Here is a 27,711-nt window from a genome sequence, read left to right as displayed (position 1 = left end):
AAAAAAAAATTCCATTGCTCTTTTCTCCCCTTTATTCTTTAGCTTACCATAGATTTCCTTTCACTACACCATTCCTGATTAGGAATAACTCTCCCTTCAAGAGTTATGCCCAGGGCCCCATGTTCAAGAAGTGCCTCTCGTATCATGAATACCCATGGGCGACAGTCACTCGCAGTGCATACTCTGTCTCAGTGTGGGACACATCTCTCAAAAGTGTACCCACTGTTACCCAGCATTCTTTTAATCCAAAGTTCTTGGTAACTTTACTCTGCACACAATGGTGTCAGGAAATAAATCGATGGCGACATGGCTGGCACAAACAGTACAACACAAGAGTGTTCTCACTTAAAGCTATACTTTACTTAGTCTCAAGCATTTACACACATCCGCAACAGATTAGTAAAACACCCCCAAACATCAATAATTACTGAAGTTTGGTGTGGCTCTCGAGTGGTACAGCGGCATCCGTCTGATTGGCCTGTCTTTCAGCTGCAGTTGAGGAACCCCAATTGTGTCCATGAAGTGATTGCTGAAGAGTCCACCTACCCCATGCTTTCTCCCCTTATTTATTGGGTTAGTGTAACAATAACGTCAATTAAAAAGAAAATTGTTAAGTAAACAACTTTAAGTTTAAGCAAGAAGTTCCCCTAACCATTAATTAGACAGGTGTGTTTTTGCAGAGTCCGCATGTCTTGAGGATCCTGACATACACATACAAAAGGGCAGATATAGATAAGCTTTCTGTTTTTCCAAAACACATTCCTCAGCAATTTCAAAAGAGATCTTATCAGGAAAGACAGAGGGTCAGGCACCTCCCTCTCAACACTCTCCCTTCCTGGCTTCTTCCTTAAATACGTTGCAGAGGCCTGCTAAGAACTCATTTAACTACTTTTTGCAATAAGCATGATGATCAATATTCCAATTATCAATAGTGGTCCAGGGTTTTTTTTGCTGGTCTGCCAAGATCTCCTCATATATTACTGCCTCAGATTGAAGGCCTGGTCCAGAAAGGACTGCGAACTGAAGCTAAAACTTTTACTAATGAAGAGCTCTCTGCATCTAGTCTCAGACCCTAGCCCTGATACCTCTCCTACCAGCAATCACCATCGACATGGTTGTCAGCCAACACTCATTTGCCATGCACCATCAAGAGGTAATCTACTCTCTCCCTCCCAGGTGAGAAAAAAAGGCCGTTGGCTCATCCTCTAAGGAGTTGCCTCAGAGACAGGCATCTCCTGTGAGGACAGTAGCCTCAGCATCCTTAGGGGTGAGACTTAGCTCCCACAACTGTCCGGACACCTCTGTTGCCAGCTCTAAGGAGAGGTTCAAAGACTGTAAACAGGCAGGACCACAGGCAGAAACACTGCCACTTGGGACCAAGGAAGACAGTGCAAGAATTTCTAAATCTGTACCAACTTCCTCAACTAAAACAACTCAACCTCAACACCAACTAAACCTTTGGTGCCAACCAAGACTTTGGCTTCGAGCAAGCTCGCAACCCTTGGCACAATCTACTGGCTGCTCAAGAGAATGCACTCCATCCTCAGCATCAGCAATGTCCTCAACCGCTACACAGTCACTGGTGCCAGTGATGCTTCTGCTGGTACCACTGGAGTTTTGGTACCCACAAGACCTGATTATCTCAGAATTGCCACTTCTCCGTAGCAGGCTCCCTGAAGTTCATCCCTCTTGCACGGAGAGACAACACCACTCCCTTTCACCACTGAGGACTGCACCACCTTTCTGTAGCGAGGAGAAAGAAAAGGAGGAGGAGTGTACTCCGTTGCACCGCACACTCCACCCTCATATCAAAGGCAGCCACACAGAGAATTATCTTCTTGTCCTCAATATCCAAAGGTCAGAAGTGATCCAGATCTCTTGTACGGACCCCCATGGATTCAACCCCACATGCCATTTCCCCCACTTTGTCCCTATTGGGATCCATGGGATAAATATAGTGCACACTTTTCCAAACCACCGCCAGAGCAAAGAGACAAACAAATACGATCCCTGTATTCAAGAGTCTCTAGACCACCTGACATCAAACAAGAACTGCTAGAGGAGCAGGAGGAAACAGTTATACCACTCCTCCTCTTCCCCCGATGAGGCCATCATGCCACCACCTCCAACATCAGCAGATGATTTTAGGCAATTCCAAGAACTGTTCCACAGAGTTACTGATTGACCATCTCCAGAGAGATCTGGAGAGAGAGAGAGCAACAACACAAGTTGCTCAACATCTTGCAATCCTCTATATCCGTTAAGATAGCACTCCACATCAACGAAGCGCTGGACCCCGCCATGGTCCTCTGGCACACCCCAGCCTCAATACAACCCACCTGAAAGCGAGAAGATAAGAAACAATATGTCCCTGCTAAAACATTAAATTTCTTTTCTCCCACCCTACTCCACATTTCCTCCTTGTCAATGGTGGTACAAGAGAAGGGGCAACAACACCACTGTAAGACAACCCCTTCTGACAGGGACAAGAAGAGGCTAGATCTCTTTGGTTGTAAAGCATACTGCTAACTATGAGGCACTCCTACCAAAATATAATCATATAAACTATTTAAAATTTCAAGAATTCTGTCGACTCCTCCCAGCTGACAGAAAGGAGGCAGTTCCAGGTACTAGTGACAGAAGGACGACTCATGACCCGCACGATATTGCAAGTCTCTCTGAACTGCACAGACATAGCTGTCCACTTCATTGCAATATCAATGGTGATGAGACAAGAGTCATAGCTTCACCCCTTCAGGTTCCCCAGAGAGAGACAGACTACAGTTGAGGGTAGAATACAGGGTAGATACCAGCCTACCCCAAGGTCTCAACCTACACATTTCATCCCTCAGCAACAGTATAATGTGCAGTGTAGCTGACAGAGGCCTCTTCCCAAACCCAGGCAGACACCAACACAAAAGTCTACACCTCACACATCCACCTCCAAACAACAGTTTTGAAGCTTTGGTCGAGGCCCTGACATACCTCCCTCTGGTTCAGTAGCTGCAACCATCTTCAATAGACGATCAGTTTGGCAATCGCTTGGCCTCCTTCTACCGATTATAGTGACAAATTACCTCGGACAAGTGAGTCTTGGAAATCATCAACAAAGGGTACTCCATACTGTTCCTTTTTCTTCCACCCATCACCTCCTTCCTGATACCTCTTCAGGGACCCTTCTCCATGAACACCTTCTATGAGAGGAAATAAACCACCTTCTGCGCATGGGAGCCATAGAACTGGTTCCATTCCAACACAGAGGGAAAGGCTTTTATTTCCACTATTTTCTGATCCAAAAGAAATCCAGTGCATGGAGACCTATCCTAGACTTGAGGAGCCTCAACAAGTTCATCAAACTACAAGGCTTCAAGATGGTCACATTATCAACAATTATCCCAGCCCAGAGGGGGACTGGTTCTCAGCCCTTGACCTCCAAGACGTGTACTTCCATATCATCATACACTTTTCCAACAGGCCATTCCTCAGATTCTTCCTTGGGTCTGACCATTACCAATACAAGGTACTACTCTTTGGCCTTTCTACAGCACCCAGAGTATTTTCAAAAATCCTTGCAGTGGTGGCAGCGCACCTATGCAAACAAGAGATTGTAATATTCCCATACCTAGGCAACTGCCTCTTCAAAGCTGTGTCCAGACTCTACATTGTTGAAGCCATAAGAAAAATGATGGACCTTTTCTTGAACCTCAGCCTCCAGATAAACATACAAAAGTCAGTACTGATGCCGACTGAATACTGATGGTTCCAGCATCTGGAATTTATTGGGGCCCAGCTGGATGCTGTACAAGCCAGAGCCTTCCTCCCAAGTCACAGATTTTCAGCAATAGTAATCTCGTCTCCACCGTGAGGACCAGCCCACAGATCTCTGCCAGGATTTATCCACAACTGCTCAGTCATATGGCAGCGGCTACATTCGTGATGAAACACTCCTGATTACATATGTGCTGTCTTCAGGGATGGCTATGAACAGCGTACGTACCCCACAGACACAGCCTAACCAAATTGCTTTTGATACCAATCAAGATCAAAGACTCATTAGACTGGTGGACACAACCCCAAAATGTCTGCATGGCAGTCTTCCTCCTCCAACCAACACCGTCGTTGATACTCATACTCGTCGTTGATACTTCCTACTGGGGTGGGGAGAGCATCTACAGACCCACATGGTACAGGGCAGGTGGTCCCCCTCAGAATCCATGTTGTACATCAGCCTCCTAGAACATGCAGTCCTCAATACATGCCAACACTTTCTACAATTAATCAGACAAAGGACCATAAGAGTAATGACAGACAACATCCCGTGCATATTCTATCTATATTAACAAACAAGGGATACCAATCTCTGTGCTCAGAAGCACTAAAATTGTGAAACTGGTGTATCCAACATAACATCAACATCTCATCCTTATACCTACCTGGACACCAGAACACCACAACAGACTCACTGAGCAAGAGATTCTCACAAGATCTCGAGTGGGAGTTAGATATGAGCCCTTTCAGCACATAGTCAGCTGCTGCGGATTCCCGAGCATAGATCTTTTCGCCACACTCAAAAACGCCAAATGGTCCACAGTTCTGCTCAAGAGCGGGTCCAGGTCACCGGTCTCTGTGGGACGCCTTCCTCATTACATGGGATGCGCCCCGACTCTATGCCTTTCACCCTTTCCCCTATTGTTCACAGTCAAACTCAGCCCCAACATGGCCACAACAGATTTGGTATCCTTACCTCATGCGCGTGGCCGCCTGTCCACCAATCCCCCTACAGTTGATTCCACACCTCCTCTCGTGGGGAACAAGCCAAATCCTCCATCCCAATCTAGAACTCATCCATCAGAAGGCATCCAGGATTCAGAGATGACCTGTTCAGAAGAGATAAACGTTTCTTTTAAATAGTAGATGTGATACAACTCACCTTACTTATCTCTATAAATGGAAAACATTCCAGACTTGGTGCGACACCAAACATGTCCCCTCAAAGAACACTCCTTTACCTCTCATTCTAGACTATTCTAGAAATTAAAAGATCGACTATCCAAAAAACTTTGTTTGCATACACATGGACACCATCACTGCATTACATCCCCCGATAGAAGGTCATTCCATATTTGCCCACCCATTAACAAAAAGATTCCTTGAGGGCCTTCAAAACCTGTACCCACAAATATGAGACTTGATCCTACCTTAGGATGCCAGCCTAGTTTTGCACTATCTCACCAGCCCCTCCATTTGAGCCCATGACAATGTGCTCCTACACACACTTATCCATGAAAACAGTATTTCTCATCACTATCACATTCGCTTAACATGTAGGAGAAATAAGTGCTCTCATGACGTACCCACTGTACACAATCTTTCACAAAAACAAGGTCAAGTTACAACCACATGCAAAATTCTTACTATAGGTGCTGTCCTCTTTCCATCTAAACCAACCTATCCACCTTCTCTTTTTTATCCCAAAGCTGCATGGCAACCAACATGAAGCCATACTACATACCTTGAATGTCAGATGAGCATTAGCCTTTTATCATGACAGAATTAAATCTTTTCAGGCATTCACCAAACTTATTCCTCTCTGTTGCCTAAAGATCAAAGGGTGCAGCCATTTCCAAACAACACCTTTCCAAATGGATTTCGGATGCATCCACCTTTGCTACGCACAACACAAACTATGACCCTCCTCCCCCCATCCGCACCTGGAACTCGAATGCATTCCATTCGCTTGCTGTCCACTTTGATTGCCTTTCTAAACAACGTGCCGATTACTGATGTTTGCAAAGTGGCCACCTGGGCATCTACAGACACTTTTAGCCAACATCATGCCATTACCCACAATGCAGCATCAGATGCCCTACTAGAACACACTATGCTATCAGCCTTGGTGCACATCTCTCCAAAGTCCCTGTCTTCCATCTAGGGCCACTGCTCTACAGTCCCCTATAGTGGAGCACCCATACGGATACTACTCAAAGAAGAGAAGGTTACTCACCGTATGCAGTAATTGAGGTTCTTCAAGATGTGTGTCCCTATGGGTGCTCCACTACCCTCTCTTGTCCCCTCTCCTTCGGAGTTCAAACGTAGACTGTGAAGTGAAGAAGGAACTGAGGATGGTTGGACTGAACAGCACTATCTAGACAGCGCAAGGTGGGGAGGAGCACATGTATAGTCCAATGGGCACCACTACTGAAGATCTGGAATCCTAGGTGCAGGGGATGCTACTGCATCTACAATGGAGCACCCATAGGGGGACACACATCGAAGAACCTCAGTTACTGCACAGGGTGAGTAACTTTTTCTGATTTCAGCAGCATTAGGGTAAATAAGCTATTTTAGCCAGCCAGTTTTCTAATCCACTGACTTTTTATTTTTGACATTTTATTTTTGACTTTTCATCAGCTATTTTCTCTTTGAACGCCACACTGAACATACAACAACAATAATTTCACTGGAAATGTTTATAGCATTACTTTTTTTAAAAATATGCTTTTAGTTAATCAGTAATTAGTTCCAATTAGCAGGAAATCTGAAATTCTTTGTTAGGGTTAAGCTTTCATTAATTCTTCTCAGTTTTAAAGTTAGGGATTGACAAATATTACTACTCTATGTTGTTACTTTAAAATTGGTATACCACCTGCATATATGAGCCGGCCAACATCATGAATTCTGGCAGATCCTCATGTGCTGCTGGAATATTAAAGCTCTATACAGAAAGCTCAGTGTGACACTATATCTAAATTGAGTTTTCAGAGCCCTAATTTTTAGAATAAAATATTTTTTTAGCTCATATAGTTATTCTATGATCCTTAAGGAAAATAAACAAATTAAATATCAATAAGTTAAAATACCTTCTGTGCTTATGTATATAAAATATCGTGTTAGCATTGGGGGAAAAGGTCAGGAGTTATGCTGTAGTGAATCAACAAGACACAGCGACCCCAATCCTGCAATGTGTACCACATGGGTAGACTGCTTTGCCTACATGTAGCCTCAGTGAAATTAATGGGGTCCTGCCTGGTCACAGTTATCGATTCACACATTACACCTTGCAGTATGAGGATGAAAGTTACTGTGGAAATTGGTGAAAGCCAAAATAATTGTCAAAAACAGTTAAGTAGAATTTTTGTGTTTTTCTTTTTTTCCCCTCTAATATTTGAAAAAAGTCTTGCTCACTGTCAGTGAAAATATTTGTATGTCTTAGAAATACTTTGAATGAAGAAAAATTCCTTTCATATAATAATTTCAACCAGTCAGAACTTTTCAAGCCCTTGTGTAACTCCTCTCATTTGTATACAAACTTAATTTTGCTTTAATAACAGCCATAAATCATGACACAAAATTGTACAAATATAAGTTTCATAATGGAAACTTGATCATTTGATTTTTGCGCTATTTTAGTACTCAGTGCCATAAGGAATTTTTATTATTATAAATAGATAATAGATCTTATTGTGGCCTGGAAAATTTTTAACTTTTGGAACAAACTACAGTATGTGTCTCTAAAGCTTCATTTTTCTTTTTGCATATTGCTTTTGGGACATATTATGCAACCGGTATATTTTGGATAGTTCAGTAGCAATGAATTTCAAATGAGCCAAAAACAAAGACTGAGCCCCATAGCATCCTTCATAGCATCTTTATTGCTGTGTGAGAATGTGTATTTATACAGTGCTATTTCGATGAAAAACAAACACTGCAAATATATAGGGGGTCCCATAATTTTTAATTACTTTTATATAATGTAGCTTCTAAAAGTAAAAATACTTTGATTTGAAAATGATTTAATGAAAAATTTTACCAAAAAAAATCACTGAGTTACAGTATTTAAGATAAAAATGTACTGATTTGAACAATCTTCCTTTTTAATAGGAGACAGATGACTACAGATATTTTGACCCCAAGATGCTGCGAGGCAATGACAGGTGAGTTTACCATGATTTTTTTTCTTGTTACTTTCTGTATATTGAAATAGCTAATGTAAGAATTTTGTACTTAATTTGGATCATAACATAACCGGATTAGTTCCATTAATTTATAGGAAGTATTCTCTTACAAAAGAGTTGCACAAGCTGTTTTCTCCCAAGATTATGGCATCAAGGGGATTTGCCAATACCTTTTTGCTAGCTCCAAAGTGGTGATGTATCAAGCTTCCCTCCCTCAGTCAGTCCAACAGTTCATCTACTGGTGGCATGGGGTAGGCGTCAAATTTAGAGATCATGTTCACCTTCCAGAAATCAATAAAAGTGTAATTCTGCAGAATCTTTTGCAGGTACTTTCTATATATTTTTTGCACTTACATAATGCTCTAAATCACAAGTATAGTTTTTTACAGGGAAGACATCCATTTAAAAACTATTTTGGATGGTTTGCTCACCATCAGTTTTATTATATGGCACACATTTTTTGTTTTTTAAATTCAGTTTTTTCCTACTTATTGATTGTTTGATGTCAAGTCACAACCTCTAAGTCAAGGCAACTGATGTTAGAGGAATTTGCAGCCAAAAGCAATTCCCTGGACTCACCAGAGAGATTTCTGTAGTACTGCACTTGAAACATTCATTCCACTGCCTGAGCACACTGCTAATGTCTTCCAAATAGTCTGCACAGATGAAGGAATGGGTCCTAATGTTTAGTGGCAGGATTTCGTGTGATACTTTTTTACTCTGGAGTGTTCGAACCACTTACAATAATATTGTTTGATCTTAGAATTTTTCATACTTTAACTTAAAGTCATAGGTCATTAACAATGTACTTAAATTTCCATACCTATTATTAAAGAGGTAAATATTTTCATCCATTTTTAATATGAAATGTTGATGTAATTGTACAGTAGTTCTGTAAACTTTATTGGTAGTAAGACATAGATTTCTTGTTAATTGAATCTGAAATGTGGAATTGCCTAGAAATTTTGCAAAAAGAAAAAGGAAGAAATAACAGAGCTTAAGCAAAAATGTCATAAAGTGTTTCCTGCCTGCTACTTCTATGAACAATATCTATAGTTGATAATCTCAGCAATGACACACTCTAGAAATGGAAAAGATCTTTGGTTTTCATGTACTTTTAAAAACATCCAACTCAGTTCTGGGAGAACAGCAAGATCATTTAATTCCTGGGCTTCAAATTGGAATAATAAGGGGAAAGCAGGGCCAGCACTGTCCTTGGCCATTTGCATTCAATAAGAATTTCAGCTGTCCCCTTTCCAGTGTTCCTCACTCCTGACAAGCATTTACAATAATGAAAAATGATTTTCAGAGTATAAGTATCTGTTTTATACATTGCACACACATTTTCAAAAGTAGCTTTAAGGATTAAAAGTAAGTGCTGAAAGGAAAAATTGGCAGTGCTGTTTATATTCTTTTTTAAAATATAGCAACATCTTTCAGCCTGTTTTATTCTGCTATTGTGGAACATCTGGTTTGAGTGCAGCTTTGTCTAAAAACAACAATTCAACTTCTTAAAATCAAACCAAACTTGATTTTTTTGCTCAGACAAAAATACACATTGAGTTTAGTACCTAATTTGCACCCACAGTTAACACAGTCTCTGTGTGTGCATACAGTTTGTTGTAAAGTTATGTGCCTTCATGCAGCATCATGCCGGAACATACAGTGTGGATGCAAGGTTGTGTGCACGTAATTCAGAAAAATTTAGTTCTTGGAGAGACCACTCCTTGTCTCTTTCTTCCTCTCATAAGGGATGTAGGAACAACTTTGAACATGTGTATTATGCGTATGCCTAGAAGACATATGTAGTCTGGGGCTGCAAATGTTACTCTTAAGTGAATTATCTGCTGAATCTTTATGCTAAAGGTTCCAACACATCTTAAAGCAAGTCTGATGAAGGAGACAGCAAATAAGTATGGCAGCAGCGCTTTTGTTTGTAGTCGTCTTTACCTTCTGAACAAGACTACACAGATCAAGCAATATTCTTTCAATAGCTGAAAATGATGCAAGAAACTAGTCCAGCTAGCTGCCAGAAAACTCAAGTAAGAAATGCTGATGTTCAGTAGTAGGATGGCTGAAAGGCCATTATTAATTTGTCGTTGAGGTATTCCTTAACACAAGGCTAATTTCATTCCAACATACCTTTTTGCTGCGAGGATTATTGGAGTTTCTACCTATTACTTTTAAAAGTATACAGGAATTATGTTAGCCTAATTCAGTTACAGCAAACCTAAATTTTTCTTTCCTCATTAACCTCTGTCAATATTTGTGAGGCTTGTAGTCCAAATAAGTGAAGTTGAATATATGTGAATTTACTAGATCACATTTAAATAAGAGAGAATTATATTAGCAACACTGTGTATGAAGAGGCTACTGCGTTCATGCTAGAATGCCAGTCCACCTATAGTAAAGGATTGATTCCAGTGTATAGGAGAATGAGCTATATTATCTGCATGTTTGTGATTCCATTGTTTTTCTTTAGGGCTCTTGTTCCTTTCTGTGGCATTAGCATATTTCCAGACCAAAAAACAAGGGTTACTGTACAATTGTAAAAAGTACATTTATTCAAAACATTATCAGAAGCCTATAGATATTGAAAATGAATATTTGAATGGTAGGAAATTTATATGTATTCCATTTGTTTGATCAAACCCTGGGAACATAAGAGTGAGGAAAGGAAGGGTAGACTCATCTGCTCCAGAGTCTTCTCTTTCCTCTCTCCACCTTCACTTGCAGTGTGCAGAAAAGGGGGTTCAGGAAGGAAGAGATTTCTTCACTTCTTCACTTCACACAGCTGCCTGTTGACTAAGCAGTTGGAGGAATAAGAGTTGATTATCTTATGTGCTTTCCCCACCTTTCCCTTATCTGAAGCCCTTGGATCATGCAGCAGCCTCATTTTCCTTGTCCCATAATGGAGATACTGTTTAAACTGCCTTTCCAGCGTGCTGTGAGTCTGACCACATCACCAGATTTGGCAATCGGGAATTAATTTTTCCCCCAGGGCAGGATTCACAAGATGCCCAGCAGTTGTTTTTGCCTTCCTTGCAGCATTCTGGAGGCCTGGTTTCAGGTTAACAAAGAGTAAGGACAGGAATTTAAAAGTTGTAAGTGGAATTTGTGCAACTGGTTTCCAATGTGGGTAAGAGGTTCAGAGAGATCAACTCCCAGAAATCAACTTGAACAAGAAATGCAGGGGATAACTTGTGGCTCCTATTAGCCTGCAAGAAGAAGGGGAGACTGTAAGTTTTTGCAGAATGAAGTACCCCTCGTTTACCTCTGTTCCCATTTATAGAGAGAGGGCAAGAGTATTCTGAGGTGGGCTGAATCTTAGGAATTAAGCTGAGTGAGGCCAGTCATGAATATTCGTTATTTGGCATGGAGACCATTTAACATATACACTGGACTGAAGTAAATGCGTGAGGGCTTTTTTTCACTCTCTCTCTCTAAAGTTTAAAAAGCTAATAAAGTTGCAGCCATCTGTTTTAAAAACATCCCTGCTTACAACCTGCTTACATTCACCCAAATTCTGCCTGGGTATGTTTTCAGTATAGACCAAAAATCTTCGTAAACCACTACCCAGCCACACGTACTCAACCACACACTAACTCAGCCACACTCTGTTCCCCAGTTCTCCTGCCCATTATGGCTCAGAGATACCAACATCTAGACTTTGTTTCCAGAGACTCAGTGATCCCACATTCCAGTATCCCACAGTGATCCAGAGATCACATCATATCTTATTCTCAGTATTCAGGTATTGCAGGTATGTGGCAGCCTAATTTGTCCCATAAATCTTCCTTTGATGGAGTAGAAAAACTATTAACCCTTCTAATGTGAATCAGAAACCCAATTCATCTGAGAGGAAGGATCACAGATTTGACTAATTTCCATGAACACTAGTGATTTATCTCACAGAATTTATTAGTTCCACAAGCTGCACCACAGTTTGCAAATCCATGAGATTTACTAAAAAGATTATAAACTCCACAGAGGTGTCATGGAGTGCTCACCAGTTCACACATTACTAAAAAAAAAAAAAAAAAAAAGTCCAAAATTTACTAGTCTTCCAAAACTGAAAAAATAGAATTCTATGTATTTAATCTCATGGATGGATGGATGAATGGAATTTCTATATAAAATCTTTTTTGAGCAATATGACTTTTTATAACTCTCTCTGTAAAAAACAAAATATCATCAACTACTAGAAGGTACCCTATAAATGCTATGCATATACATATATTCATTTTAATATTTTTATATTTATATCAATAGTTAAAAACATGGATTCCATTTGTAATGCAGTTCATTTTTATTACAGCTCAGTTCCAAGAAATAAAAATCCATTCCAGGAGGTAAGTCATGTAAAAATCATACTTTTTCCAAGTCAGGGTCTATGTATTTTAATATCAGCATTTTTTAAAGTTCCAGTAATTTGACGGTCGTGACTTCAGAAAATGAGAGATTCTGTTTGCAGAATCACTAGTCTAATTATATTCATTATGAATTATACTTAACAGTTATGCTGGAGAACCCTTTTCATCTTCAAAGGGCTGTATAAGCATTAACTACTCCTTAAAAACCCCTGCAAGGTAATTATTAGTGATTTAATGGTAGAGCCGTAATTAGAACTCAGCAATTTTAAGCTCCTATTTCTATACTTAGTCCTTTAGAACATACTGTCTCACTAAATTTAGTCCTCCATATGTTCTAACACAGAGCTGAATACTGCAAAAAAAAAGTATTTGTAAACAATATTTCCAGTAACAACTCAAATTTTAATTAATCATTTGCTGCTCTTTTAATTCATTTTCCACAAACATTTGTGGAAAGTGTTTCTTTTATTTTCACATTGGTGTTTGTTAAATGCAAAAATCTCATATATATATATATATTAACATATTTATGCTAAGATTCATGGTGAAAGTGCTTGCATAGCCATCTTGAAATGTCTTTGGTTTGTATACACTTGGAGACCAGAAATAATCCCATTGACTTGACTAACCACGCATCATAAATAGCAAATAGTCAAAGTGAATATGTTACAAATAACTTATAGGCTGAAGTAGGTTCACTTAAAGTATACAAATAATTTTGGAAATTTAACTAATTAGTAAAAATCAAACAATTCATGGATAATTCATTAATAGAAAAAAGGGCTAATAGTTCATCCACCTCTACAGTTTTCTTGAACAAAGCCCAGAAAATGTTATGCTTAGGTGATTTAGTATTATTAATTCTACTAACATTAAATGAAAAAGTCTTTAAAAAAATGGTTAAAATACCCTGATAGTAACAGCAGTGTTAGAAGATAGAGTATCTTAATCAATTAATTCTTAATCATTTCTGAAAGTATTTTTACCAGTGTGGAAGGTTACCTCAGTGAAAATTAGTAACACGTGTTGAAAACTGTATGTATTCCATTTTCTTCTACCAAGAAATATTTGAAATGTCAAAAGCTTCTGAGAAACTAAATTAAATCAGGAAAATTTTACAGCCCTGTTTTGTGTCTAAAGCCAGTGGTTCTCTGTGCCTTAATGACAGTAATTGCAGTATTGCAAATTCAAGTAATATTCTTAGTAATAGATCCTTTAAGCAGAGTTAGGTCTGTAAGATTAACAGGTGGCTCAAATTATTTATTGCTTCATTATTTGTTTGCTTTTGAAATCTGCATGTAAAAAAAGTTGCTGTTTTAATAAAACTGGTTTACATCTCATTTTTTATTAAAATCAATATACTATAGGAATTTGATTGCATATTCTAATTATCTCCTCTTGTATGTGTTTTTATTTTAGGCAATTGTTTTTGTAGTTGGAGGAGGCAACTACATTGAATATCAAAATCTTGTTGACTACATAAAGGTTAGGTACATTTTGCGAGTTATAACCTGTAATTAATAGATTATAACTGATTGTAGCCTATGTAGTTTATCTTTTCAGTCTCATAGGAACTTGTTATATTAAGTTCAGCTGAAATGGTTATATTTATATGCGATCTGAAAAAAAACGTGGAAAAAACATATCAATAACAAATTTGGGTTTTGGTCTTGAAATGGTGAAAGCATACTAGCTCTGATTGCAGCTTTGTTGCCACGAAACTTGCAGTATAGCTGAGAATTAGACTACTGTACTACAATCTAAAATTGTTTCATATTAGAGGAATGTTTTACATAATAGAGAAATTGAAATCTATAAATATTGATGTGATGAATTGATCATTAACTTCATTTCTCTTTCCTGTTTGGAAGCATGGAAGAAGTACTTACTAAACAAAATGTTGACCTCATCACTCTTTATAGCTGCAAAGGCTCAAAGAGTAATTGTAGAGGAATTACTTAAATGTAGATTGCAGGCAATATTGTCAGAAGTTCTCAGCTGACTGCTGAACATCATCATGGGTGCTTTGAGTCAGAGTGCAGTTTTCATTTATCACTATTCATCACTATTAAAATAATTTGCTGCCTAGTAATTGTCAGAAACGTCCAGGGAACAGAGATCTTTACACATAACTGTATTACCCTGTCAAATACCTTGGATACTGTCAGCCTTGCTAGTCACCAGCAAATATGAGGAAATATGAAGACCTACGTAAATTACCCTGAATTATATAAAATCTTCATAACATGGTTAGGGTACTTTGTACAGGACATATCCAATTCCCATGGCATTTGATGCTATTTCACAACATAGTTTAATACATTATGATTGATAGTAGTTAGATAAAGCAGTTGTAACCACCTGTGAGTAAAGATTAGATGTTCTCAGGAAAATTCTTCAGTAACTTTAATCTGCATGCATCAAAAGAAATGTCAGAAGCTCTTATTAGCAAACTGCTCTTTGTGAGTGATTCTGCACTTGTAGTCTACTCAGAGCAAGGCCTGGAGAGAGAATGGCATTTTGTTTTACAACGGCCTCATTTTGGTGTGACAGTTATCATTTCAAATGCTGAATATATTGCAAACACCAAATATGCTGTTGAAACACACATCATGATTAACGGTATAGCAGTAAGTGTGCTGACATTTACCCACCTTGAAGAGTCTTCACTAATAAACTTATTGAAGTCATACACCTAAAAAGCTTTACTGGATTGTTTGTATGATTGTGTGCAAGCAACATGACATTTGGTTTTGCCAAAGAACTGTATAGTATAGTAGTGCTTTCTGTCTGTACTATATACTGCAAAGACATGTGCTTCCAGTTGCCTGAGGTTGGAAAAAGGAAATTTAAAATAAAAGTACTGATTCATATTTGACTGGCTGGAATACAGACAATGCTGTTGAATGTGCATCTCAAGTGGACCGCTCATGTCCCACAAGTTGTTGAGAAACAAGCACCAAAACAGCTAATCTCTGGTGAACTCGATAGTCGTGAATGGACAGGAGGTGAATAAAGGAAATATTTTGAAGACACTAAAAAGAATGTAGGGATACTATAGATCACAATTATAATAAATGGCAAGTGAAGCTGTTTGAATCTTTGCAGTGAAGAGCCTGGATTCCTTAAGAAGATTAGCAAAGTGGTTCTTTGTGATATAACCTAAACTTAACTGACTCATTTCACATAAGATGTTTTGAATGGGCAAAGCAGATCTTTAGGACTCAGCCTAGCCACTTTCTGCAGAAGTAGAGCCCTATAGTGATTAGCTTACAAATACACTGTGCTTAAGGCTGTCTTCTCAAAAAGAAGCTAGAAACTAATTTTCAAATAAAAGCTGAGATTTTTCTATACATTTCTTCTTATCTCAAATCAAAGAGGGAGGCACCAGAACTAGAGGCTTTGCTCTGAAGGCTTTGAAAGAAAAGAAACTATGTATATTTTCCTCCTAGCTGATTACTGAAGTCCAGCTAACACCAAAACTGCCAGTCCAACTGCTGCTGCCAATCACTTGAGGGATTTGAGAGCACTGGCTTCCCTGAGAGATTGCTTCTCTGAAACCATGCTTAAGTCATCTGCTCAGAGGATTGGGCTGCTGGCAGCAACTTAGTTTTAGACACTTCAGTTTAAAGCAGCAAATGGGAACCCACTCAAGTGAGGATCACCACGAATGCTCCAAGACACTATTCTGTGTGATTATCAAATGAAAATATGTTAAGGAATAATCAGCCCTCTTGAAAGGTAGGGTAGATTCTGAGAGATGCACAGCTGGTATTTCCATCAACAGTTCCTATGCACCAAAAAAGAGACAACTTATATAAAAGGTGATGAGACAAATCAGGCATTCTGTAGCTGAGAAGGATTTTTTTCCCTCACTGTCAGATTGGCCAAGGACAAGATTGGGGTTTTTCACTTTCCCTATGGCAGTTGGGGGCCTCGTTGAGGTGAACATGAAACAGGGTTTAGGCTATGATGTCACAAGTCATTACATCAGCATGGAGCAGGTGTCCAGTGCAGGTATTCTGTAGGGAAGGGATACTGTGATCAGATAAAATGAATAGGTACCGGGTTTAGGGAGGTATTCTTTACAGGAGCAGAAACGGGGGTGCTTCAGAGCCCATGACTGGGACAGCAGGGAACCAGTCCACCCCTGCTTTATAGCTGCCCTTAATCCTCACTGGGGGGGAGGAGGCCGAGTGGCAAGATGCCAGCAGTGGGTTGGCTAGGGACCAGTTCCCTCCTCCTGTGTATATGTAAATGATGATGGAATTACCAGCACCAGATACTCCCAGACATTTAGGAATAAAGTCTAATTAAACCACCTCCACTGTGTCCTGTCCTCCTTCCAATATAGCCAAACAAGGATTGTTCAGCTCCGAGGAAGGAATAGCTTTGCCTTGCTCATCTTCTGATTTGCCTGTAGCAGCATTAGCTAAGCTTCAAAAGAAGGTTAAAATCAGCCTTCAGGGATAAAGAAGAATCACAATAATTTGATGCATATATGGAAATAGAAGAAAGATTATTTGGTATAAACACAGCATTGTCCCTAGTATCTTTTTTCAACACCATAAAAAGACACCTCGTGTTTTCTGTTGTAAAACTTTCTGGTCATTGGCTCTGCAGATTGCTAGTCTTGATGATCTACTTATAAGACAAAATCTTGTGCATTGGGGATTAGTAATAAAGCTCTTAGTCTTAAACCATATTAAGATACTATATCCCTGTTTACAAGAGTGAGTGGCATTAAGTCTAAGTCCTTGCTGTGTCAAGTAGTATACTGTATCACAGGAGATTTAAATCCAGGGTAGTTGTCCATATGACTTTACATTAAGATTTTGTTTGATTTTCATAATGAGTTTGGAATTTAATTTGAAAATCATTAAAGTTATTTTATACAGCTTAAAATAAATCTCCAATAACTGTTTGGCTAAAAAAATCTTGGATTGAATGTCTAAACCAAGTCCTGGATTTTAAATTCAGTACTTTGGCCTTATGTTTGATGATTAAATGACAATGATTAACTTTTTAAAAATATGCTTAAGGGTTTATTTAAACTGATATATTTTTAGAAAATGTTGTGTGTGTTGTAAAGCTGGCTGCAGAGAGATTAACAGTTCTGTTTCACGGTAACTTTGGAGATTTTGAAATATTTCATTCTGCATTAGAATGAACACAAAACCTTTTGTTTGTTTTTGAAAAACAGAATTGTCGAAATGTTCACTTCCCAGTCGAAATTTGAGCTGTTTGGTAAGGTGTGGATGTAGTCTGGTGTTGACGGCACTGGCCTGGGATGTGGAAGACTCAGGTTTAAGTCCCTGTTCTTGCCTGATTCAGGGTTTTTCATCCTAGATGAATCAAGCAGAGCAAAGACTTGGAACCAGGGTCTCCCACGTCTCAGGCCAGTGCCCTAAACGTGAGGCTATAGAATGATAGTCTCTCTCTCTCCATCCCCCTCTACCTTCCCAACAAAAACTTGATCAAAACTGATATGTCTGTGTTAAACATTTCAGCTTTGATGGATCAGCATATATAGTATGATAAAACTTTGTTATACTGAAAATGTTCTGATCAGCTACAGACAAATATTCCATTGCTAAATACGATTTGTGTGTTTAAAGAACTACAGCCCGACACAAGCAATATTTGAACAAAATTAGGAATAAATTTTCCAGATTGCACTTGCATAATTATGTATGCATGTACATGTCTTATTTAAAGTGCTCTTAACGCAAAATAAATGAAGTTAGACACTAAACTGTGTATGCAAATTAAACCTCAATAGTCACATTTGCAGTCAATTTTAAAAATTTTGATCCTAATATTTTGTTAGAATCCTATTTAAATCATGTATAAATACCATGTATTTGTTTCCAATCATTCCAAGTTGACTGTGTAATTGGAAGTATTATTTTCTAAGACTTTCTTCTAATCTTCTGCTGGATTCATTCATTGATACCTCAGTCTAATATTTATATAATCAAAACTCATCACCACAGAATAAGTGTTGATGTCCCAAATCCAGGACTGTGGCACCACTGATTGAATCTGGCAGCATGACAACCCTAATTTTAAACAAGAAGTGTGTTTTGAGATTCTTCTTTTGAGTAGAAGCGGACGTGTATTCCAAGTATGTGTTTGCATGCTGGAGCTGGAGACTTTACCTAGCAGTACCCTTAGAGGGGTGGCACTTGCACCTCTTGCCTGTAGTCAATCCCTTGGCTATCTGAAGCAACACCGCCCCAACCCCCCTCAGTTCCTTCTTACCACCCATCGGCTAGAATCAGAGCTCTGTGTGGTTGTTGCTACAACCTTATGAATTTATAGCCTGACCTCATGCAGCACCACAGCCACACCCTGCATCCAGCAATCAGCTTCCTGCACTTTGCAGAGTGGCCCCTGCATGGCTCAACAGAGAGGGGAAGGGTGTTGTTTGGAGACAGTCCAACAGGACCTACTTAACAACAGGAAACCTTCCACTAGAACGGCCTGCTTGGCAAAGTGGAAGAGGTTTTATGTGTAGTCCATGGTCCATGGGTCCAATACGACAGAGGCTTCCATCTAGGACATCTTGGAATACCTTTAGCACCTTCAGGAATTGGACCTGGAACTTAGTTCCCTGTGGGTGCACATCGCAGCAATATCTGTGTTTCATCCCCCTATATAAGGGAAATCAGTCTTCTCTAATGTCATGGTGACGAGATTCCTGAGAGGACTCCTCTGCCTGTATCCTCCAGTCTAAGAACTGGCCCCCTTGGGGGACCTGAACATGGTTTTAGTGGCTCTAAGGGTGCCTCCATTTGGGGCCTCCTTGCTTCCTGCCTGTTGCTTCTCTTGTTTCAGAAGACTGCATTCTTGATGGCTATTATCTCTGCCAGGGGGGTGTGAGAATTGCAGTCCCTGATGGCTGGCCCTCCCATATATGCAGTTCTCCAGGGACAAGGTGACGATTTGGCCACACCTGAAGTTTGTATCCAAGGTGGTCTCTCAATTTCCCCTGAACCAGGCAATGTATTTACTTGTATTTTTCCCCAAACTAATTCCTCCTCAGAGGAGCAATGCCTCCATACACTACATGTTAGACACTGTATAGCTTTCTATCTGAACAGGACTGAATAGTTTCATGTTTTGCCTCATCTGTTTGTATCATATGCGAACCGCATAAAGGAACAAGTGATCTCTGTACAGACCATCTCTAGATGGATAACATCTTGCGTCAACTCTGCATATGAGATAGCATCAGCTGTGCCTCCTCAGCAGATACAGGCACATTCAACCAGAGCACAAGCAACATCAGTGGTGTTCCTTAATGACATTTCCATATTGGACATTTGTAAGGCAGCCATATGGTCATCTGTACACGCATTTACGAACCATTATGTGACCACTGCTTCTTCCAGAGTGGATGCTAACTTCGGAAAAATGGTCATACGATCCTTGCTTTGGTAGAGACTCCAAGTCTTGCCTCCAGATGTGGGTACTGTTCACTAGTTACCTACTTGGAATACACATCTGCATCTACTCGAAGAAGAAACAGTTACTTAATGTAATTCTAGTTCTTCTAAATGCTATGCAGACATGTATTCCACAACCCACCCTCTGTCCCCTCTGCATCCAAGTCTTCCTTGGACATTTGATACAAAGGAACTGAAGGGGTTCAAGGCAGCGCTGCCTCTTATAGCCTGGGGAGAGACTACTGGCATGAGGCAAAAGTGCCACCCTTCTACAAGTACTGCTAGGCAAAAGTCTCCGGCTCCAGCACACACACAACCCTACTTGGAATACACATCTGCATCACATCTCGAAGAACCACAGTTACAGTAAGTAACTGTTTCTTTTTGAAAGCTAGATCAATAGCACTAAACTCACAAGTTCTCTATGGAATGGAAGCAACACAAGTAAAAGCAGTGCAAATTTCCTTGTAATGCTTCACTAATCCACATCCCTTCCTTCTAGAGACTTTATCTGGAGTAATCAGTTCTCCAGAGATATTAATCTTTTTTCCTCTGGTAACAATGCCCTTTTTGGAGATATTTATGTTGTGGGCATGTATCTGTAAGGAACTGGATTGAGACCCAAACTCATCTCAAAAAAACCACACCAAACAGCTTCCAAATAGCAATAAATTTGATGATAATGTCTGTAATCACACTAGTGACCTATATTTCAGCTAGAGTTTAAAAGGTTATTCATTCCATTATCTTCATTACTGTGAGACATGCAGTGTCCCAAAGGAAAAGGTTTGTATTTGCAGACATGCAAATACACATTGAATGCCCAGTGTCTTTAACTAATTAATTCTCTCTGCAAGATATATCCTATTATCAACCTGTCTTTAAAAAATGGTAAGTTTTAGCAAGGTATCAGGCTGCCTCCTCCCTAAGGTTTGGCAGACTACTCTTTCTTTTGATAGACAGTGTAGATCTACATATTTTCATAGGTGGGAGACAACAAATATGAGGTAAATCTCTCCTCCTAGTCACAGTAAACAGGTTATAAAGTGAGAAAAATCAAAATAACATCAACATAATTACTGGCAAGTATTGAAAGTACTGGAGGATCTCAATTCTGCACTTGAGTGTCTACTTTTTGAAGGGATTTGGTTAACAGTCTAACACTGGATATAATATTTTCATTTTGTTTCCATGTTTCTTATACATTTTATATTAGCATTTTGTAGACAAAAGAATCAGGATGATTTTGCAAACTTAGAAACTACAGTATTAAGAAAATATTGCTGGCACAAAAACCGTTTATAGTCACTGCAAATTGAAAATGTTTTATCCAAAGTTACTATATTTAGATGAGCAAGCCTCATGTAGTAGATTGGCACGAGTGTGATATCGCTAACGATAAAACCTCTTGCCCCAAAACAATGTACTGTTGTATTGGAATATTCCCTGTCATACAAATAGACTGTAGATTGGGGGTTTTAGGCTCTACTTTAATATAAATAATAATGCATTGCTACCATTCCTATGTCTTATAACAGGGGTGCCAAGCTGTGGTATGTGAGCCACATGCGGCTCTTTAACAGTTAAAGTGAGGCTGCAGAGCCTTCTGTGCCCTCTCCATTGTCCACCTACCAGACTGGGATGGGGAGCTCACCCAACAGGAGAGTGGTGGGGTTAGAGGATTCTGCCCAGCAGAGTCTCAGGGGGGTCAGTAAGTTTGGCCACCCTGCCTTATAATGTTATAAAACAATGATGTATGAATTTTCTATTGGAGGTAGAGAGGAAGCCCTTCAGATAGAGATTTTATATCCTTGGAAGTTGTAACAAAGGACTTGCAACTAGATTCTGGGCTTGTCTGCATGGGAAGCTGCTCCTTATTAATTATTCCCTATTACTTCCCTGTGTGGATGTTGTTCTTCCAAAAGAAGAAGCCTTTATACTAATTTAGCTTAGTCCATTTATTTTAGGGGCTGTCCATATGGAAACACTAAAGAAATTAATCCAAATGAACTTTTAAAGTTAAACTGCATTAACCCCATATGTCAATGCTGTAATTCAGAATTAAAATGGTCTTAATTTGGATTTTTTTTATTCTTAAAATTACACCTTCTAGTCCCTGTGTTGATAAACCTTTATTCAGAATAAGGCCCTCTTATTCCAGAATAAAATAATCCAGACAGGAAATTATTCCAGCATCTCTCTTCTTTAAATTCACACTTTACCTTAATCCAAATTAATTTCCCAGTGTAGACAAGCCCTCTATTTAATTGATTTTACGTGTGTGAAGAATGCCTTACTTTTCACTTCCTTCTGACTTTGCCCAATCATTTTTTATTTTCTACTTTTCCTACCTTGATCAGCAACATAGGTTTTATACTAGAAGAACAAGTTCCTGAAATAATCTGACTGCTAAAGTTGTTGTCTTGTATACAACTACTTAATCACCTCCACTGTTGCTTTATTAAAACTGATCTCGCCTTATCTTTTCTTTGCATAGGGCAAACAAGGCAAACATGTCTTATATGGCTGCAGTGAACTTTTTAATGCTGCACAGTTTATAAAACAGGTAGGTTACCACTAATACAATTTTAAACTTTCAGTACTTTGAGTTAATTGCCTTAAGAGCCCATCACTGATTTTATTGGATTCAGTTGTAGAAATTCAACTGTTTTAAACACAGTTTAACACAAATTGAAATACAGATCAACTGGTAAAATAAACAACTTCTACTAAAATTTAAGATGCCTGAATTGTAAATGGATATTTAGCAAGTGCACAGATAACAGATGAATATGGTTTGTAATCAAGTATGCTTTAATTAAATGTCCCCGAATAACATAAACTATTATGAAGAGGATTGACTGATTTCACAAAACTCCCCTAAAATAGCGTGTCAATCCATATTAGTTGTTGAAATATCCCCACAGGGCAAACACCTTCATCTGACACTTCTCCGAAAGCTTTGGCCTAAGCTTTGCACATGTAGTGCCTGACTTTGAGAGATACCGAATAAGTGCTACACCTATGGACTGCAGTGGGAGTTGCAGGTCCTCTGTATCCTTTGGAATCAGCCCTTAAATGACAGACCTAATTAAAAGTAATATAAATTTCTACACACTCCTTTCCAACAATGTACCACTGCTCAACCTAGTTGACACTGTTGAGCATTTCTTAGCACAGCAGTGCCTCCTATCACTTATATCTCTTCCTTTGTTAATTATTTCATGGTAATTAAGGCAGATTAATTGTTATTTAAATACATATCTTGCAGAACTAAGCACACTTGCAACATAAGGATGAGGGTATTTAGTGTACACTATTAAGCTTACAGTATTGCACTCAACTGTGTAACTATAGATTTTTCTTTTTATGAAAGATTGGCTTTGTTTAGTAGACTTTCCAGAGCTGTTCAATTGTATTTAACCTTCAGGACAAAATAAACTGATGCTTAAATGTAAATATAGTTTTATACCTTACATTTTTCTATTAATAGGCATGCTTTTCTTTGTAAATAGCAACCTAATATTATGACAAAACAAAAAGTTTGCTCTGTGAACTAAATTAGGCTAAAAGAATAATACTGGCAACATGATTTTCTTCTTTTGTCTCTCTCTGTATTTAGCTGTCCCAACTTGGGCAGAAATAGGACTGAAAAACATCATCTGAACTACCTGGATATTTGGAAGCATGAAGAAAAAGATCATGACAACAAGCTGATGACACCGTCATATCTATAACGTTGTTATAACATTAAAACTTAAACCGTTCCATTAATCTGATAATTTTTAAGGAAGGCTTGTACTTAACATAGTGTATATGAATAACAGAATAACGTTTCAGAAAATAAAACTTAATCTGTAGTCTGTCTACATTTCTGTGGTTGGTGCATTTTACATTTTTAGATTGTAAATCCATGTAATTGTGGTATGTCTGGGACTTCAGTGCATAGAAAGTGTAGTGTGTGCATGGCCTACATGCAGATAATAGCATTTATCAGGTACCAAAGGTACCCCTTAGTTCTTGTTACTATAACTGTCATAATAGCTGTACACAACAATTAAGAGAAAATTGATTAACTTAAAGAAATGTTCTCCTATTGAAAGCCAAACCATCTTTATGGAAGAAAATAGAAGATGACAAAACTGCATTTTTAGGCCTGTATGTTTATCGTGGTAAAATGAGAGGAAAATTCCAATAACAATGTCACAAGACAGGGAAATAGCAAAATTTTAAATTCATGGATATGTTTTGTAGAAGCCAGAATAATTTTTCAGAACCACCTATAAATGAAGTGTTTTAAATGTTTTTAAGCATTTCATTAGAGCATAAGAATTGCCATAGTGAATCAGACCAGTGGTCCATCAATTCTACCGTCCTGTCTCCTACAGTGGCCTGAACCAGATGCTTCAGAGGAAGGTGTAAAAAACTCTGCAGAAGATGGTTATGGCTTAAATCTACCCTCAGGGAAAGTTTGTATTCCTAATTTGTGAGATAAAGGTCATTTTATGCCCTGAAATATGTGGATTTATATCCCTTCTAAAACTAATATTTCTTCAAATATTTTTGTCATCCATATAAATACCCAGTCCTTTTTTGAATCTTGGACTCAATATTTTGTAGCTAAAGGATTCCATTGGCTAATTGTGCATTGTGTAAAAGAAAGATTCTTTTTATTAATATTTAACTTGCCTCCCTTCAGTTTCAATGAATGTCCCCTTTTTCATGTTATGAGAGAGGATGAATAGAAAATACCAATCCACTATCTCTAGACCATTCCTTCTTTTGTATAATTTTAAGATGTCCCCTCTGTAAGGTAAGCAGTTTCACTCTTTTCAGTCTCTCGTCATATGGGAGTTTTTCCATGCTTCTAATTATTCTCATAAAATTCACGACCCCTTGAGTGCCTTATTTACTTCCTTTCTGCCATCTACAGAAGCCTTCATTATAGCCACATGCTTATTTCATTTTTCTCACAAACATCTTCAGTTTTTATAGAGTACTTTTGTTCCATCTTTTGTTTTGCCAGTTAGTCCTGTATAGCCTTGTGTTTGTAAGTAGCCCCAGTTACAAATCTCAGATGTGGTCCTTTATGTCTGTGCATGGTCTTTGCTAATCAGTTTTTCAGAAGCCTTCATTGCAGTTCATTTGGCTATTTATTAAGATTCTGAAAGTTTTTACAGCTGTTCATCTGCTTATCTACCTGCTCAGTCAAAATTTCAGCATGAAAATGGTGGAATCCATGGTCCTCTTAACTCACATTTATCTTTTTTGCATCATCATTAAATGTGTAACTGTTTTTACTGGGTGTTTTAACAGAAACTGTTTAAAATGTAACTTCATCATGAACACTAAAACAAAATCATGGTACAGCTCTTACTGCTTTGTAAGTCTAAATTTGAATGTGAATTATAACTATAGAACTTTATGGAAATGGCTGGTTGCTGGTTCAGGGAATTTTTTTAAATGCAAATTTCTCAGGTGGACCTAGCCACATAGTACGCAGGGAAGCTTCTGCATTAGAACAGCCCTTTAATGGCTGAATTAATGTTGCCACTTCCCCAAAGTAGTATACCTCTTCAGGAGGTGACTCACAGAGAAATGATTGCTCTCTGGCCAAAGCAGTGCAATTTGAGAGGAACTAAAAGTCTTCCAATGAAATAATTACACAACACACCAAATGGGGGGTTCCACTTCCTGAAAAAGTGGAATTCTTTTGGGGATATTGAGGCAACTGTCTCAGTGTGTGTGGTGTATGTGCACGCACATATATATTTTAATATTTTTATTTAAGAACTTTGAGAGCCTGTAATTCATTGCTTTAATGGTGGGGAATTTTTCAGGGTGCTTCTTCCCAGAACCTTTGAATTTTTCAACTACCTTCTTTTGTAGCATTAATTTGTTCAAAAGGAAATCCTTTGCTCCAATACCAACAAATTCTCAGAAATCCCTAGAAAAGTAAATACAATTCATCTACTTCTTAAAACCTGAGTACAAAGTAATACAAGAAAAAATGTGTGCATCATTTAGAGCCATTTTATAAAAATAAACTTAGGCACTCTTTCATTATCTCAGCTCAGCAGTCTGTCTGTCTAGTATCTGTAACTACTAGCACCCACCATCTTCAAAATAGTCTATATTATTCCAGTTCTATACTAACCTCATCCTATAGTATCAGCACCAGTAGTGCAATAGGCAACATGACTAACGCGTTACGTGTTGCTCATCCTTGCTCTCATTCTCTACCCAGAGGGAAAATTGCATGCACAGTATTTTTGTTTTTTTATAAATCATATGTGCACTGTGCTATGTGTTTATACTAGTGAATATCAGTGAAAGCAAAGTCAAAGTAGTACATCTGCAATGGAAGGGGAGTGAGTTTTGAGGTAGTTCTTAATTCCAGGAGTTTGTTCCAGGACCTTGGGCAAGCCTTTGAAAAAGCTCTGTTTCCTGCACAGATGAGCTTTACCCTTGTGGTGGACAGCTCCATAGTGCTTGAGGAGTGAGGTTGTTGACCGCATACTTCATTCTAGCTCGTTAGGCAATTTCTTAGATATTCTGTGCCCAACTCATTGAGCACCTTGAAAAAAGGGACCAACATCTTGAATTTGACCTTCTATTCTGTGGGAAGACAGTGTAATGAACAGAGGATAATCCATGCTCACTGTAGCTCAGATTGCTGAAGGATTTGTGCTTCTGCATTCTACAGTAATGTGAGTGTCCTGAGGGCTGATGGCTTCATGCACAGGTAGATGTGGTTGTATTCAGACCAGGAAGTGACAAAGGCATGTTAAGCCCGGGTGATCTGCCAGAATGGGACAGAGCCTCCTACCATCTGTGGTTAGCAAAGAGCATTATTCATGGATGCTATTGTGTGAGCGCTTAGCATCAGCATGGAGTCCAGGGGCACTCCTAAACTATGGACTGAACCAATCAGTTGTGAGTGCATATCTTCAACCAAAGGAGACTGCACTATGACTGCAAACTTTGCAAAATGCCATCCGTGATCAAGCAGCATAACCTCTGGTTTTTGCTTGGATTCAGCTTCAAAAAGCTGTTTTTTATGTATGGGTTTGAAAGGACTCTTTTCAATTTTAATATAAGCCAGGTGGTTTTTCTTATCGATTTCAAAGCTTGGTAAATATTCAAACCACGTTTTGTGCAATGGAACTAAATGTGCCTATGTTTTGCAGTTACATATTGTTGCATGTGTGATTCGCACTGTCATTTTTTTTCCCAAAAATTATGTGGAACCAAGTTTGCCATTCATAATTCCCACCCTTTATTTGCAGGCTGAATTGAGCCTAATTACCCTCTGCTGCACCTCTTCAATTTTAGCAATGTCCTTCCCACAGTGTGATAACTAGTACTGTATAAAGTTGTGGTTTCACTTGTTATATCCACTGCTTTTCATCTCTATGCAACCTTATAAAATCTGATTTCTTTTTGGTTGCTCGCTTGAATTAATAGAAATCAACCATATGGGATATTTTATTGTTGTGTCCTTTGTGTCTCGTTTCTCACCCTCATAAAAATAAAAAAATTAAAAGTTTGAAGAAGAATGTTTAAATCTTCAGACGTGGGACATGTGATCAAATACTCAGTAAAACTCATTTGCTATCTTCCAAGCATCTAAAGCAGTGGTTCGCAGCCCTTGGGCCACTTGCACCTTAATCAGCACACAGCTGCGGCCCATGTGACATCCTCATCCAATGCAGGTAGTATATATGTTGTGCAGATGCCACATAACCCATAGAGAACTGCACTGGTGAATAGGTTGAGAACCACTGATCAGAGGCACCTTTTGTCAGTACTCAGTTTCACAGTTGCACCTTAAAGCTTTGCTGTATGTATTTTGTCATTTACTAGTGCACATATTTTATTACTAAATAAAGCGTCAATATATTTCTAAAAAAATGTTTAGCTCTCCCATAA

The 27,711-nt window shown here is 38.7% G+C and overlaps 1 protein-coding gene across 1 annotated transcript in view; it reads left to right on the top strand.

The window, feature by feature from the left end:
- SCFD1 (sec1 family domain containing 1) overlaps positions 1-27,338 on the top strand; it is a 143,821-nt gene extending 116,483 nt beyond the window's left edge. Inside the window, exons 21-25 of the mRNA XM_067534529.1 lie at positions 7,882-7,934; positions 12,274-12,307; positions 13,748-13,813; positions 22,277-22,345; positions 23,402-27,338. Coding sequence (XP_067390630.1) covers positions 7,882-7,934; positions 12,274-12,307; positions 13,748-13,813; positions 22,277-22,345; positions 23,402-23,425 — 246 coding nt within the window. The 3' untranslated portion in view covers positions 23,426-27,338. The remainder of the gene's footprint in view (positions 1-7,881; positions 7,935-12,273; positions 12,308-13,747; positions 13,814-22,276; positions 22,346-23,401) is intronic.
- Positions 27,339-27,711: the final 373 nt, after the last annotated feature.

The sequence above is a fragment of the Emydura macquarii genome, unplaced genomic scaffold (assembly GCF_026122565.2).
Source record: "Emydura macquarii macquarii isolate MOO-44397 ecotype Brisbane River unplaced genomic scaffold, CSIRO-AGI_Emac_v2 contig_374, whole genome shotgun sequence".
In the NCBI taxonomy this organism is placed as follows: domain Eukaryota; kingdom Metazoa; phylum Chordata; order Testudines; family Chelidae; genus Emydura; species Emydura macquarii.
Note: the sequence above shows the minus strand (reverse complement) of the source record. Positions and strands in the feature narration are given on the sequence as shown.